General features: G+C 42.7%; 1 protein-coding gene across 3 annotated transcripts in view; it reads right to left on the reverse strand.

The window, feature by feature from the left end:
- Positions 1–16,368, reverse strand: part of TBC1D19 (TBC1 domain family member 19) — a 293,521-nt gene that overhangs the window by 198,163 nt on the left and 78,990 nt on the right. For all 3 annotated transcript variants that reach the window (XM_073609088.1, XM_073609081.1, XM_073609095.1), the window contains 2 exons: positions 4,515–4,578; positions 3,688–3,734 (listed from right to left, as the gene is read on the reverse strand). In XM_073609088.1, the coding sequence (XP_073465189.1) occupies positions 3,688–3,734; positions 4,515–4,578 (111 nt within the window). The remainder of the gene's footprint in view (positions 1–3,687; positions 3,735–4,514; positions 4,579–16,368) is intronic.

Here is a 16,368-nt window from a genome sequence, read left to right on the forward strand (position 1 = left end):
CACCACTTCTTCTCCTGCCACAGCTGGTAACACTATCTGTTGCTTTAAGGCACGGGGGGGGGGGGGGCAAATGACCCCTTGTCATTCGACAGGACTCAGGCCTAGCAGATCATAGCTAGACCTGAGCATTGTTACATGACTAAGGAAGTGAGGTCACCACTGACAGCACAGATTTCAGTGCCTGTTGCAACAGAGAGAGGAGTGGAGAGGGTATGCAAGAATGGTATGTATAAAGGAGTTGGAAGGAGCCCTTTTCAGAGACACGGTCAACACCTGCATGGGACAGAAGAAATTGTCTTTTTAATATCACAGACTACGGATGTATACACCATGACATATAAATTCAAAGTATACCTATACTCACATGTTAAATTAAATAATTTAGATCTCACATAAGCTTTAAAACATGTTGATATAATTTCAAAAGTTGCTTTCAATTCTTTTAAATCTGCATCTTTTATTAAAATAATATCAGGAAATCTTGCCACGGAGGTCCATAAGTGCAACTGTCTCCCAGTTGTGCTCCTGTGTTGCCACCCTGCCACATGCATCCTTGGTGGACACTACAAGCAGATGTGCTAACATACAGTGCACAAACTGTCATTTCAAAGCAATAATGTGCAGCTAATGCTGGACCAAGTGCATATAGATAGGAAGTAACTTAACCCCTTGCCGCCAAACTACGTACCGGTGGTTATGTGAGTGGTTGTACTGGGGGCCATGGCTGCAGCTGCAGTCATGACCCTGATATTATTTTTCTTAGGATTGCTTTTACAAAAAAGAGCATCAGCAACTCTATCGGCTAATTACCGTTTTTACAGGAAGAGGGAGGGGTTGTCCCCCTCCATCCGCCACCCCCTGATGCCTCTCCAGACTCTCCTGTCTCACCGAGGAGCCCGGTACTGAAGCCAGAGGTTCCATCGGTTTACTATACAGCTGATCAGGGACCAGAACATCCCCAATTATCTCTATGGTCCAAGAGACTGGAAGCGACTAGTATTTTGTCACGTTCAGTTTGGGCAGAATGTACACAATCCATTTTTGGATTGAAAAAGCATCTCTTCAAACTAATCTTGGTTTGAACAGATGTTTTTTAAGGGCAGAGGAGAGATCTGGGGTCTAATAAACCTCAGATGTCACAGTAAAGTTGATCGGTCATGCTTTATTGCTATCACAGGGACATTTACATTCCTTGTGATAGCAAAATAAATAAAGAGACAGTGTAAAAAAAAAAAAAAAACAGAAAATACTGTAAAGCAGGGATCTCCAAACTACAGCCCTCTAGCTGTTGCGGAACTACACGTCCCATGAGGCATTGTACAACTCTGACATTCACAGACATGACGAGGCATTATGGGAATTGTAGTTCCTGAACAACTGGAGGGCCATAGTTTGGAGACCCCTACTGTAAAGGCTTTCAAAGAGTTGCCTATGGATAATAAAATGTACGTAGTTTGAAGCCGTTCCACGGACGTGTGCAATTTTAAAGCATGACATGTTTGGTATCTACTTACGTAGTGTAACATCATCTTTTATAATACAAAAAAAAGGGGGTATTATATTGTGTTTTTGTGCATTAAAATTCATTAAAGTGTATTTTTTCCAGAAACAATTGCACAAATACCGGCAAAAAATTGCAAAACCCACCATTTTATTTGCTAAGGCTGCTGCTTAAAAAAAAATATATAATGTTTGGGGTTACAAGTAATTTTCTAGCAAAAAATATAGTTTTTTACATGTAGGAGAGAAGTGTCAGAATAGGCCTGGTCTTCAAGTGGTTAAAGGTGTTGAGATCATGTAACCAAGCCAAAGATTTGATATGTGGCCAGCAATGAAGAGAGCCTGAAGCATCATTTCAGCCAGTCTATTACTCTATTTTCAGCAAAATTGTTACTGCAGCCATGTGGTAAAATGTGAGTATAAATCTGCTAGTGCACAAAGCAGGTGGTATAGAAATTCCACTTGTGTGATGACTGCATCTGCCGAAATACACAATGACCCTACAACCACAGCTACTGTGCTGTGCACTGCCTAGAAGTTTTGCTCAGTAATCAATTTCCAGATCTGTTAGATCTGGCCATAAGTGTGTGTGCCCAAGTATTCTGAATTTAGATTTTTACAAGATGATGCTATCAGTACACATAAGGCTGACCTAAAGCCAACAATATACAGGGGGTCCCCTACTTACAAACATCCGACTTACAAACGACTCCTACTTACAAACGGAGGGAGGCAACAGGAAGTGAGAGGAAATCTACCCCTAGGAAGGGAAATTCACTCCTGTAAGAATTAATATGGGAAAAAGGTGTCTCCACTGATGCTTTATCACCTATCCTTATTTCCCTAATAACCCCAAATTTTCTAAATCCAATTGTCATTGGGACAGAAAGTGAGGTGAAATCTTCTGAACAGGGGCACAGACAGCAAAACAAACGTTACAGGGGTGATAACCCTTCCCTATGCTATCTACAAAACTTAAAAATAGATTTTTTGGCTGGAGCTACACTTAAAAAATGTACCTGTTCCGACTTACAAACAGATTCAACTTAAGAACAAACCTAAAGTCCCTATCTTGTTTGTAACCCGGGGACCCCCTGTAACTACCCAGAGGAGGGAGTTGAACAAGTATAATAGTCAGGTGGAAGGTGAAGTTATGCTCTTTCTCCTGCTTCGCCTCTCCTCTTTCAGATTTAGCACATCTTTTTTTGGGGGGGAGCAGGTACCTGTTTTTGACAGGTACCTGCTCCCCCACTTCTGGTCAGACTGCCGCAGCAATCTGAGCGGAAGTTCACCCCCCTCCACAGCCTTCTGAGACATATCACAGGTCCCAGAAAGCTGCAGATGCGCATGCGCAGTGAGCAGCCAGCTTTGAAGCCGCAAGCAGTCACAGCTAGCTGCCCAGTGTTAGTATGCCAGCGCTGGGGACCGAAGCCCGGTGAAGAAACCAGCCACGTGAGACACCACTGGATACTGGGACAGGTGAGTGTCTAATTATTAAAAATTAGCAGCTACAGTTTTTGTAGCTGCTGACTTTTAATTTTTTTAATAGAGGACTGAAAAACCACTTTAAGCTGCATTTCTTTCCCAGATGATATTGTGTCCTGTCCCACCAACAAAGATGGCTTCCAGTTAGAAGAGTAATGGTGAGAGCATGAAGCCCAATATAATACTGCCTGGCCATCAAATGAAGTTGCATGAGACTAAAAGCTCAGATTTTTCTTTCAAAAAATGAATTAAATATACTGTAAGCTAAACAGGAGATAAAACAAGGATAGCTTTCATTTTAATGCTTGTACATAGTTTCAAGTGTAGTACAGACAGACAAAGGTGACATTTGAGTTTATTCTTGGTGAGAGGGAAAATAGGTTTGTGTAATAGAACTTCTCAGGCATTTTAGGTACATTTTGATGGAGTATATTTCTAATCAGGTGAAATATTCAAATCCAGAGTCTTTGTGATTTTGGGCAGGAACACAATATGCAGAACACAGTACCTATCTTCAAACATTCACAAAAATATGTTGGGTTACATAGGGGAGTATATATTTTGCCAACATGGAAGTTGTGAGGTACCAGCAGCATTGAGTTTTCAAAGGATATTATATTGGTAGAGCTTTGACAGGTATTTACCCAAATATCTAATCTTCCAAGTATTGCTCACACATTTTTTGCTATGGTTTTTACATACCTCAAGAAAGTCCTTAGGTGCATACACAGGTCTAAAAAGGGATAAGTCTGAACAAAACAAAAAAACAAAAACATCAACTAAACTAAACAGAATTAGATTGAGGATGCAAAAGTAAATGCTAATAAGCATATTTCATAAGCACATGCAAGACTTCAGTGCTATATAATCTACTGTACATAAAAACCTCCTTATCAACTGAGATAAATGCATTACAATGTCTAACTTTCTTAGTATATTATTTATTTGTGTGACTATGACCCTCCAAGAGCTGTCCAAAGTTTTATAGCTACTTACCTACCTTCACGTATCCTTTGCCTCATCTGCTAGTGGAGACTGCTGATCCAAAATGACTGTACAGGCCCACCACCAACCTGCCCTGATGCTGCCCCCGTCATGATGAGATCATGCCGCCGATGCAGTTTTCAGGACCTGTTAACACTCCACTGATACACAGCAAATGAGAAGTGTCCATGTCACTTTGCTGCAAGGGTGAGAGAAGACTCAGAACCCATCTCATCACATCACCACCAACATCAGAGTATTTGGGGATTTAGATTAAGTTTTTTTTTTAATTTATGCACCAATTAGCCAGAAGTGGTTGGAGGTTATTTTTTATGGGTGGAAACTTCACTGGCTGGACTTCAGCTTTGACTAAACTATCTGTTTTGTCTTCTTTCACTAGGCACATATTAATCACAGATATCAAACTTGGTCCCACTACAGACTACAAATAATGTCCCAACCACAGTCACAAAACCATTTACATCAACATTAGGGCCACTTTAAACAGAGGATGCATAAGAGGCAAATATAAAATAGACCTTTACCTGGTTCATCTGTTCCCATTTCATTCCATTTATTGAGTAACTCTTTTTGCTCTTCAGCTGGCCTCTGAAAAGCACAAGCTATTAATACATCTCCCAAGAAAGAAGATTCATTGTAAAAATGTACTAGATACATTCACACAATAGAGATAGAGATAAAGACAGGGGTTTTTCCCGCAGTCATTATTTGTTCCCTGATGTACCTCTCAGACAGGTTATTGTCAACACATGTATATAAGAATGAATTTTATAAATGGAAATTCACGGCTGGTAAACAGATGTAATAGATTCCACAGGGGATTACAACAACCTGACCAAGTAGGATTAACTGCAGTAGTATATGCTAGTATTGGAAGACTGTAATTGTAACGCCTCACAGTACATGTGCCACTTTTGTCCTTGTGAGGACAATAGCGATGGTTCTAAAGGCATGCAACTCTAATGGGGTATGTGGTGAGAAACCTGTCTGTCTATCTACAACCATGTTGTGCAGAAACCTACTGTTTAGTCATTCATATAGCTTACATCAATTTAAAGTATGCATACACACAGTGGCCACATTATTAATTACATCTACTCATCCCGTAAATAGGTAAACAAAAAATTCATGACTGAAACTCAGCTGCTGTTCTACTGAACAATCAAATGGGTAAGAAGTGTAATCAAGGTGACTTTGACCATGGAAATTATCGGTGCCAGACGTGGTGGTTACAACATCTCATAAACTGCTATAAACAGGGGAATTGGCGCTGTCCGGCTATATGTGCATTAAATAATGATTCCTACAAGTGTAAGAAAAAAGGAGGCATACATGTAGAAAAAATAATAAAATAATAAAAAAAAATAAAACAATTAATATGCGTGTGACCAATGTGTTGTGGGAGCTATTAAAGTGCAAACAACACTCCCAACAGGTGTTAGAATAATAAAGTGCAACTTGCTCCTGAGATAAATATATATGTGCCAATTTCTCAATAAGAACCAACTACCTATATATGTATAGAAATGTGCCCAAAAGTAAAAACAAGAACTCCAAAATAAACACTTATGGCAATAAAACAGTATTGGCAGTAAAGAACAAACAATTATGACAGTAAAAAATCCCCAGAATGTGTGCATAAAAAAGTCCAACAAAGCAATGTGTGAAAGGTAAAGAAAATATATATGTGAAAAACAACAAAAATGTATAAAGCAGTAAGTGTCCAAAATCAAGGTCCTAAAGTGTATCCTTTTGGTGAAAAAAACGTGATTTCAGCATTGACTGGTGTTGTCCCCGTCCTTCACTGCACCCCCGCTCATGCTTACACTCACCGGACTGCCTAACCCCTGCAGGGGTAAAAGGCATATGTGGAAAATCCTGCGATGGCAAAGTCCAGGAAGTGGTCCTCCGTCCAGGGGTGTTTATCCTTCTCACTTAGACCAGTTCCACTGGACAGAGTTCCAGTGGAACTGTCATAATTGTTTGTTCTTTACTGCCAACACTGTTTTATTGCCATAAGTGTTTATTTCGGAGTTCTTGTTTTTACTTTTGGGCACATTTCTTTACATATATAGGCAGTTGGTTCTTATTGAGAAATTGGCACATATATATTTATCTCAGGAGCAAGTTGCACTTTATTATTCTAACACCTGTTGGGAGTGTTGTTTGCACTTTAATAGCTCCCACAACACATTGGTCACACGCATATTAATTGTTTTATTATTTTTTATTATTTTTTCTACATGTATGCCTCCTTTTTTCTTACACTTGTAGGAATCATTATTTAATGCACATATAGCCGGACAGCGCCAATTCCCCTGTTTATAGCAATTTCTGTACACTGGATTTCACCTAGGTGATTTTCATTTTTAGGGGGGGCAGCAGTCCTTCCTTGTTCCTATTCTCCTAAGCGCGGAATATCGTCACCCCAACATCTCATAAACTGCTGACTTCCAGGGATAGTTATTCACCACAATAATCTAGTTTGTTGGGGAAAAAGTGATTTCCAATTCTGTGGGTTAAAAGAACTTCTAAATGAGAGATGCTAGAATGGAATGGCCAGCTGTTCAATGTGACAGAAGACCATAACTGCTTAAAATAGTTTTCCAGGCTACTTGCCTTCTCACACTACAATTTAGCTGATCAGCCACTACATTTAAAATAAAATAAAAAAATCTAAAAGGCCCAATTCTGAAGTCACATGACAGGCCAGTGTCTTCTTTTTCCGGGACTGACATGTGGAGGATCCTTCTGTGAGTATCCATGTTACTTTCTTATGACATGGATGCTTTCCATTCACTGTGAAACAGAGAGTGTGTTCTCACAGGGTCCAGAAGAGTTCAAGCAGCATCATGAAATCATTTCATGAGAGGAGTCAACAATACCAGGTAGACTGCCTGGGCTACTGGAAAAGAGATTATAAAAGCACCATGTGATAACGGACTAAGTAAATGGTGACTCAGCCTTTTTTTTTTTTTTTTATTGTAAATGCATCTAAGTGGATTAAATAGCAGGGAATTGGGTGGTTTTGTTTCCTAATCCCGGCCACAATAAAAGGTAATAAAAAATCTTAGTTAGACTTACCAGTAACGGTATTTCTACGAGTCTTTCAGGACAGCACCTGGAGAGAGCACAACTCCACCCACTTTCGGGAAAACACTGCAGTCATTTCTTTAACCACTTGCCGACCAGCCACCGTCATTATACGGCAGCAGGTCGGCACGATCCCGCGAACCGTTTTAGCTATACGTCGGTCCCTTTAAACGGAATAGCAGGCACACGCGCCCGCTGCACGGTGGGGGCGCCAATGCTCGTGACCGGCAGTCGCGATGACCACCGGCCACGAGCGATCGCGGGTACGAGAGGCAGAACAGGGACGTGTGTGTAAACACACATATCCCAGTTCTGTGAGGAGAGGAGAGAGAGATTGAGTTCCTATGAGCTGGGAACCATGATCTCATCTCCTATAGTAAGTCCCATCCCCCACAGTTAGAACACACACATAGGGAAAACAGTTAACCCCTTAATCACCCCCTAGTGTTAACCCCTTCCCTGCCAGTGACATTTATACAGTAATCAGTGCATTTTTATAGCACTGATCGCTGTATTATTGTCAATCAACCCAAAAACGTGTCAAAAGTGTCCGATGTGTCCGCCTTAATGTCATAGTCTCGATAAAGGTCGCAGATCGCCGCCATTACTAGTAAAAAAAAATAATAATAAAAATGCCATAAATATACCCCCTATTTTGTAGACGCTATAAATTTTGCGCAAACCAATCAAAATACGCTTTTTGCGATATTTATTACCAAAAATATGTAGAAGAATACAAATCGGCCTAAACTGAGGAAAAAAATTAGCTTTTTTTTAAAAAAAATTGGGGCTATTTATTACAGCAAAAAGTACAAAATATTGTGTTTTTTTTCAAAATTGTCGCTCTTTTTTTGTTTATAGCGCAAAAAATAAAAACCACCAAAAGAAAGCTTTATTTGTGGGAAAAAAATATTGTCAATTGTGTTTGGGAACAGCGCAATTGTCAGTTAAAGCGACGCAGTGCCGTATCGCAAAAAATGGCCTGGTCATTGAGCAACCAATTCTTCTGGGGCTGAAGTGGTGAAAGCCTGGACACTTCCACCATGGCCTCAGTCGTTATCGAGCACCTCCAGCCATGCTGAAATTATATAAGCAGAACATAGAAATAACACCATATTAACATTCATAACCAAGGGAGGGTCATCGGTCCTGAAAGACTCGTAGAAATACCGTTACCGGTAAGTCTAACTAAGGTTTTCTCACCTCGGTTTTCAGGACAGCACCTGGAGATAAGCGAGTACATACTCTTAGGGTGGGACCACCGCCTACAGGACCTTCCTGCCAAACGATTGCGCTGCTGTCGAAAGCAGGCCCATCCTATAGTGACGAGTGAAGGTGGAAAAACTCGTCCATGTGGCCGCCTTGCATATTTGCCCTGGTGAAGCTCCAGCTCGTTCCACCCAGGACGTTGCTACAGCCCGAGGTTGAAAGGGCCACTACCCCTGCGGGAGGTTCTACTTCCGCAGCCCTCTAGGCTTCCTGAATAGCCATCCAAAGCCACCTTTCAATTGAGTTTTTAGGAGCCCCGTAACCCTTTCGTGCCCCCGAAAAACAAAACAAACAGAGAATTGGACTTTCTAAACTCTCCTGTTACCTCTAGATAGCATAAAACGCATCTCTTTATGTCCAGACTATGAAAATCTCTCTTTGGGGCATGCTGGAAATGGACAGAATGTTGGTAGCACTATCTCTTGGGATCTGTGAAAAACTGAAGCAACCTTTGGCAAAAACCCTGGGTTTATCCTCAGCACTACCTGGTCTGGAAAGACGGTCAAGAACAGCTCAATGATAGATAATGCCTGTAGTTCGCTGACCCTTCTAGCCAAGGTAACTGCTACCAGCAGTGTTAGCTTTAATGACCAAAACTTAATTGTGGCTTCTTCTGGTGGTTCGAAAGGTCTTCTAGTCAACCCCTGCAAAACCACTGATAAATCCCATTTGGGGAAAAACTTAAATGGCACCGGCCTAGCCCTAGCTAGTGCATTAAAAAATCGAATGCCCAAAGGGTCTAGAGATAACCTTCTTTTTAGAAAAACTGACAGTGCAACTACCTGAACCTTTAATGTACTGGCTGCCAAACCCTTCTCTATTCCGTCATGGAGAAACTCCAAAACTGAAAGGTCCTTCTGTGGAGAGTAATCTTTTGAGACACACCAGGAATTGAAGCATTTCCAGGTTTTAAAATAAATGGCTCTTGTGACCATCTTCCTGCTATTTAGCAGGGTACAAATTAAACCTTCTGACAAACCCTTTCTTCTCAGGATTTGCTCCTCAGTAGCCAGTCTGAGATGACCCACATCGGGATGCCGAAGAAGACCCTGAGTCAGCAGGTCCCTTTGAACCAGAAGCAACCAATGGGGCTCTACTGCTAATTTTAATAGAACTGAAAACCAAGCCCTCTTGAGCCAATACGGGGCTACCAGAATTAGGGTAGTTTTTTTCTCCTTGTAGTTTCTTGAGCATTAAGGGATCATTTGCACAGGGGGAAAGGCGTAACACAAGCGGAAGGTCCAGTGCTGAGTCAGTGCGTCCAGACACGCCACTTGGTCCTACCAGTTTAGAGAAAAGTAGACCGGTACTTTTGCATTGGTTTGTAATGCAAAAAGGTCGACCTGGGGAGCCCCCAATCTGCCTATTATCCTCTGAATAACATTCAGACTTAGGCTCCATTCGGACTCTAGTACCCTTCTTCTGCTTAAGAAGTCCGCCATCTGATTTTGGCTGCCCTTCAGGTGCACTGCTGTTAAGGATGCCAAGTCTTCCGCCTAAGTCAGAGTCTCTAGGGCCAAGTTTAGACGACACCTGCTTCTTGTGCCCCCTTTTGAGATGTAAGCCACTGCTGTGGCGTTGTCTGTTAATACTTGGATGTGTTGGCCCCTGATTATCCGTTTGAAGGCCCACAGCCCCAGGAAAATGGCCCTTAGTTCCCTCCAGTTGGAGGACCTCCTGGATTCCTCTACTGTCCAGGACCCTTGGGCCATCTGGCTTTCTAGATGTGCACCACACTCCCAGGAACTTGCATCTGTTGTCAAGATCTTTGCTGCGGATAAGGTCCAGAACAAGCCCTTGTTCAAATTTGTTTGCGTCCTCCACCACCATAACTTCCTTCTTACTGAAGATGGGATATTGATCTGCTTATCCAAAGACTCTCCGTAGGCCCAATTCTGTAGAATAGCCTGTTGGAGGCCTTTCGAATGGAGGAGGGCCCACTGAACAGCTGGGATTGAGGCTGTGAGAAGCCATAGTGTGGACATGGCTGCCCGAACTGAAACAGATAAATTTGTCTGTACTCTTTTCACTGCGGCCTGCACCTTTATCAATTTTTCCTCTGGGAGGAAAATCTTTTCCTGTATCGACTCGATGACATACCCCAGGAAAATGGTCCTCTGAAAAGGATTAAGGTTTGATTTTTCCTTGTTCAGAAGCCATCCCAAAATTTTCCAAATGGTTCAGAGCCTTTTCCAAATCCCTGCACAATAGGTCTTTTGAGCTGGCAAACAACAGGAGGTCGTCCAGATAAGGCAATACTGAGACCCCCTCCAACCTGAGCAGTGCGATTCCGCCATAAACTTCATGAAGATCCTTGGTGAAGAGGGGAGACCGAACGGGAGAGCCCTGAACTGAAAGTGCGATACCACTCCCCCTGCTCTGATTGCCATTCGTAGATATCTCTGTGACATTGGTGTTATGGGAACACGTAAGTACGCGGGAAGAAGCTTCCTCACCGAATAAACCACGTCCATACAAGATTTTTCTTGACCTTTGGGGAGCTGCGTCACATAGAATCGAGATGGCAGATTTTCCAAGAACTCCAGTGTGTAGCCCTCCGAGATTATTTTGAGGACAAATGCACTGGATGTCGCCCCCTTCCACTGTGGGAGAAAAGACTGCAGTCTTCCTCCCACAGTCGGGAGACCGTCACTGGGGGGACGAAACACCCCAGTTCTCCCTCGACCCCTCTGGGACTTCCAAGGTCTCTTCTGTCCTGTTTCCTTTGAGTCCCGGGTCTGGTGAAAAGGATGAAAATTTTTCTTGGGTTGCGATGAAACTTTTTTGGCTGGAAAGGCTTATTTCTGCTGTTCTGTCCAGAACCACGTCTAGGTCCGGAGCAAACATCAGATCCCCCTCAAAGGGTAAGCCACACATCTTTGACTTAAAGGGCTGAATCGCCTGACCAGGTCTTTACCCGCAAAACTCTTCTTGCTGAATTATTCAAAGCCGAAGATCTTGCAGTCATCCTCACTGACTCCGCCGAGGCATCTGCCATGTAACCTACTGCCTTCTGTAGGATTGGCAGAGTCTCCAGCAGATCTTTTGCGTGAGGTTCCTGCCTCAATATGGCCCTTTAGTTGCTCTAACCAGTGTTCTAAATTCCTGGCTACTACCGTTGACGCCATTGCCAATTTGAGATTGACTATTGTAGAATCCCAAGCCTTTTTTGACAAAGAATCAGTCCTCTTGTCAATAGTGTCCTTTAAGTCCCCCATGTCCTCAAAGGATAAATTGGTGTTCCGCGATACCTGCGAGAAAGCTTTGTCAAGCTTAGGTCTCTTATTACAAACTTGTGCGCTATCTTCATGGGGGGAGGGGAAACGTGTTTTGTCTTTTCCTTAGTCTGAAAAAACACCAAGCAGACAAAATATACCATAAACAAATCCTGCAGATTTAGATCTCCTCCCCAGCAGACCCATAAAAAACAGTCAGTGATACAATATATACCACAACATTACTGCTGTAAAGCACACTTCCCCAGAGAAGTCAACTGAGGAATATGATGCAGGCTCATATTCCTCAAGGCTCAAGGGAGGAAAAAAATAAACATAGCCCAGTTGTAGTTAACAAAGGCCACTACCTTTCCTACCTGGGTCTGGCTGGTGCTTGTGGCTTGTCCGGCAGCCTTTTTATTTTTAAATTTTTGCAGTCGTTTCGCCACTGCAAGGACCGAAAATTGCACCCTCTGAGGCCGCCACCCCCTCCTGCGTTCCAGTGGCTGAAACCAGAAGCCACCGCGCATCGCCGGAAGTCCCACCCCGTCCGGCAGTGATGTCACCGCCACTAGGGACCCAAAAGAGAGTACAGGCAGGAAGTCAGAGACGCCACACTGCCTAGTGCAGACCACACACTCTGCCCGCGCCCCCCCCAGTCTACCAGGGCGGGACCCTTCACCGACCTCTGCCCTCGCCGGGCTCGAAAAGGAAAAAGGCACCGGCACACCCCCCACCCGTCAGGGGGGGTGTTGGGCTGGCCAGCAGACAGAAAATAAAATAGTATCAGGTATGCCCTAACCCTTCTCCACCTGGAGAGAGCGCAGCACACCCCTGGTCCCTTGCAGCGCTTCCACCATGGCTGGAGAAAACACTACAACATGGTGTAAGTGTCCAGGCTTTAAAGAAATGACTGCAGCGTTTACTGGGAAGTTGGTGGAGCTGCCCTCTTTCCAGGTGCTGTCCTGAAAGAAAAGGTAATACAAAATTGCCAACCCCCACCCCCTCCCAACTGCTAATGAAGATTCTATTGATATTTTTTTCTAGGAGATGGCCTATCATACAGTAATACTGACCTTACTCCATATAGTGAGGCAACCTTATTTTCCTAACAATTCTGGTTGCGATGACTGATCCGCCTGGTCTCCAACCAGTTTTGTTACTGTGTCACTCACTGACATCATCAGGACCAGGAACTATGTCATCAGAATAGGACATGGCTACTGGTAGAAGTGCTTGTCTAGGATCATCCTAACTGGGCAACTGAAGATAGTATATTGTGGTTGTTGCCTGGTCTGAAGTAATTTTGATTTCTGATAAGCTATAAAAAGGTGGCAGGAGGAAAGATTAATGCAAGAATCACAAATCCATCGATCTATCCCATCTTGAATTAAAGCGGAATATACTCAAATGTTAAAATAAATTAATAAAATCTCACATAAGCTTTAGCATCAAACTAAACCCTCCTATCCTTTTCAGCCAATGAAGGTGCTATCTTAGCTTCTGTTTGATTTGCAACTGCAATGGTGACACACATGTGATAAGGTATGACACCAGCCATTTGATGGTTTGACAGTTCGGTTGAGAACACAAGCCAATGGAACAGTCAGCAATCCTGGCATGCCTGTAATGTAACTATTTTTTTGGAACCATTAAATCAATGGGTTTAGTTCCGTTTTAAGGGCTAGGATGGGGTGTTGATGGCATGATTTGTCTTACTATGCAATGTATGTACCCACATAGCATCATCTGAATGCCACAGCATACATGAGTCTTTTGCTTACCATGTACACCTTTAAGGTTTCTAGATTAGTTCACTTAAAGTGGCCACCAATTGCATAACAACTGAATCAGTGCCCAATCACGAGGAAACTTACAGTCCCACACATCTATGGCAAGTATACAGACGCATGCATATAAACATACTGGAAGTTGAAACACTTTAACCTAACAACATGTTTCCAGATTGTGTGAAAAAACTAAAGCACCCAGCGGAAATCCACATAATCATACTGTATATTAGCACTTACATACAAATTCAGCAGAGAACCCAGGACCCCAGTGCTGCAAAGTTAGAGTGCTAACCACTTAGGAACTATGCTGCCCAGATGGTTAAAACATCCACTAGGCCAATGGCACATTTTGCTCACTACAGAAGAGCAACGATAGACCATACAGGCTTATTTAATAAAGCAAACAGAAACGTGCAGTAACCTGTAGTAACCATTAAAACTCATCTGCAATCAGGCTACAGTAAATTAAAATCTGACCAATTGCTAAAGCTTCCTCTAAACTGCACATCAGCTTTACTCTTTGTAATGCCTTAAATGAGTGGTCAACCCTGTCCTCAGAGCCCACTAACAGGCCAGGTTTTATGTATTACTTTAGGGAGATACAGACTAGAATACTGCAATCACTGAACAGCAAATTATATCACCTGTAATGTATTTCAGTTATCTTGCAAACCTGGCCTGTTAGTGGGCCCTGAGGACAGGGTTGATGACCACTGCTTTAAATGACTTACTGACCATGAATGCCCAGTTTATTTAAAAGTGATAATAAGATAAATGGGCATTTCTATGATTTATAATGCAGACGATAAAGTGGGGAGCAGTGTCTTACACTCATATAAAAAAAGCTAGTAACCATCATTTTGGTGCTTTTCTCTAAATGGCATTTTATTACAGTAAAAGTCACCCATCCTTTATATAAATCCTATATTGTCCAGTGACTACCTGAGAAATAATAGATATTTGAAGGAAAAAAAAAATACAGAAAGGACAAAAGTTAAAAATTTTAAATTTAATACAACATATACTTCAAATGTCTGTACAAGCATACAGTGGGTAAAATAATTGTTTGATTCCCTGCAGATTTTGTACGTTTGCCCACCTACAAAGAAATGAAGGGTTTATAATAATTTTTATCATAGGTGTATTTTAAATTATAGAGACATATCATCAACCAAAAATACAGAAAAACACATGATACAAATGTTATAAATGGAGTTGCAATTCAGTGAGTAAAAAACAGACACACAGAGTTAAGATGTTTCTTGTAGTTAGTGACCAGGTTTGCACACATCCTAGGAGGGATTTTGGTCCGCTCTTTTTACAGATCTTCTCTAAATCCTTAAAGCGGTTGTAAAGGTAATTTTTTTTTTTTTAAAAAATAACAAACATATCATACTTACCTTCACTGTGCAGCTCGTTCTGCACAGAGTGGCCCCGAACCTAGTCTTCTGGGGTCCCTCGGCGGCTGTTTCAGCTCCTCCCCGCAAGCATTCACCACCTTAATGCGAGCTCCCTCGCATGGTGGTGAGTGCTTGCGGGCGCGCTCCCGTGATACAGCCGGCGGCTATAGCCGCTCGCTGTATCACTCGGCCCCGCCCCCCGGCGCGCCGCGTCATCGGATGTGATTGACAGCAGCGCGAGCCAATGGCTGCGCTGCTTTCAATCCATCCACTGCAGCCAATCAGCGACCAGGCTGAGCTGCAGCGAAGATGACAAGAACGTGCAGCGAAGATTCGAGGCGTCAGGTAAGTAAAACGGGGGGGCTGGGGGCGGCGGTACTGTCAAAAGTTTTTTCACCTTAATGCATAGAATGCATTAAGGTGAAAAAATGTTTACCTTTACAACCCCTTTAAGGTTTCTTGGCTGTTGCTTGGCAGCTCGAAGTTTCAGCTCCCTCCATACATTTTTTATAGAATTACGTTCCGGAGACTGGCTAGGCCACTCCAAGACCCTAATGTGCATCTTCTTGAGCCACTCCTTTGTTGCTTTGGTGGTATGTTTTGGGTCATTGTCATGCTGAAAGACCCAACCACGACTGATCTTCAGAGTGTTGGCTGAGGGAAGGTTCTCATCCTAGATTTTACAATACATGGCCCCATCCATTGGCCCCTCAATGCGGCAAAGTCGGTCTGTACGCTCAGCAGAGAAACAGCCCCAAAGCCTAATTTTCCACCTCCATGCTTGACTGTAGGGATGGTGTTCTTAGGGTCATTGTCAGCATTTTTCTGCCTCCAAACACGGCAAGTCCCCCTCTGCTGTGGTCAGATGAGACCAAAATTGAGCTCTTTGGCATTAACTCGACTCGCCATGTTTGGAAGAAGAAAAATCTTTGACTATGACCCTAAGAACACCATCCCTACAGTCAAGCATGGAGGTGGACACATGCTTTGGGGCAGTTTCTCTATTAAAGGTACAGGCAGACTTTTTTGCATTGAAGGGCCAATGGACAGGGCCATGTATTGTAAAATCTTGGATGAGAACATTCTTGCCTCAGCCAGAGCACTGAAGATGGGTCGTGGATGGGTCTTCCAACATGACAATGGCCCACAACATACTGCCAAGGCAACAAAGGAGTGGCTCAAGAAGAAGCACATTAAGGTCATGGAATAAAGTAAGTCTCCAGACATTATTCCTATAGAAAATTTATGGAGGGAGCTGAAACTTCGAGTTGTCAAAAGAGAGCCAAGAAATCTTAAGGATTTAGAGAAGATCTGTAAAGAAGAGTGGACCAAAATCCCTCCTGAGAGGTGTGCAAACCTGGTCACTATCTACAAGAAACATCTTACCTCTGTGCTTGCCAACAAGGTTTTCTCCACCAAGTACTAAGTCATGTTTTGCCTGGGGATCAAATACTTGTTTTACTCACTGAACTGCAACTTAATTTATAGCATTTCTTTTATGTACTTTTTCTGGATTTTTGGCTGATAATCTGTCTCTATCATTTAAAATACACCTATGATAAAAATTATAGACCCATCCTTTATTTGTACTTGGGCAAACGTACAAAA

The sequence above is a fragment of the Aquarana catesbeiana genome, linkage group LG01, assembly GCF_042186555.1.
Source record: "Aquarana catesbeiana isolate 2022-GZ linkage group LG01, ASM4218655v1, whole genome shotgun sequence".
NCBI classification, from domain to species: domain Eukaryota; kingdom Metazoa; phylum Chordata; class Amphibia; order Anura; family Ranidae; genus Aquarana; species Aquarana catesbeiana.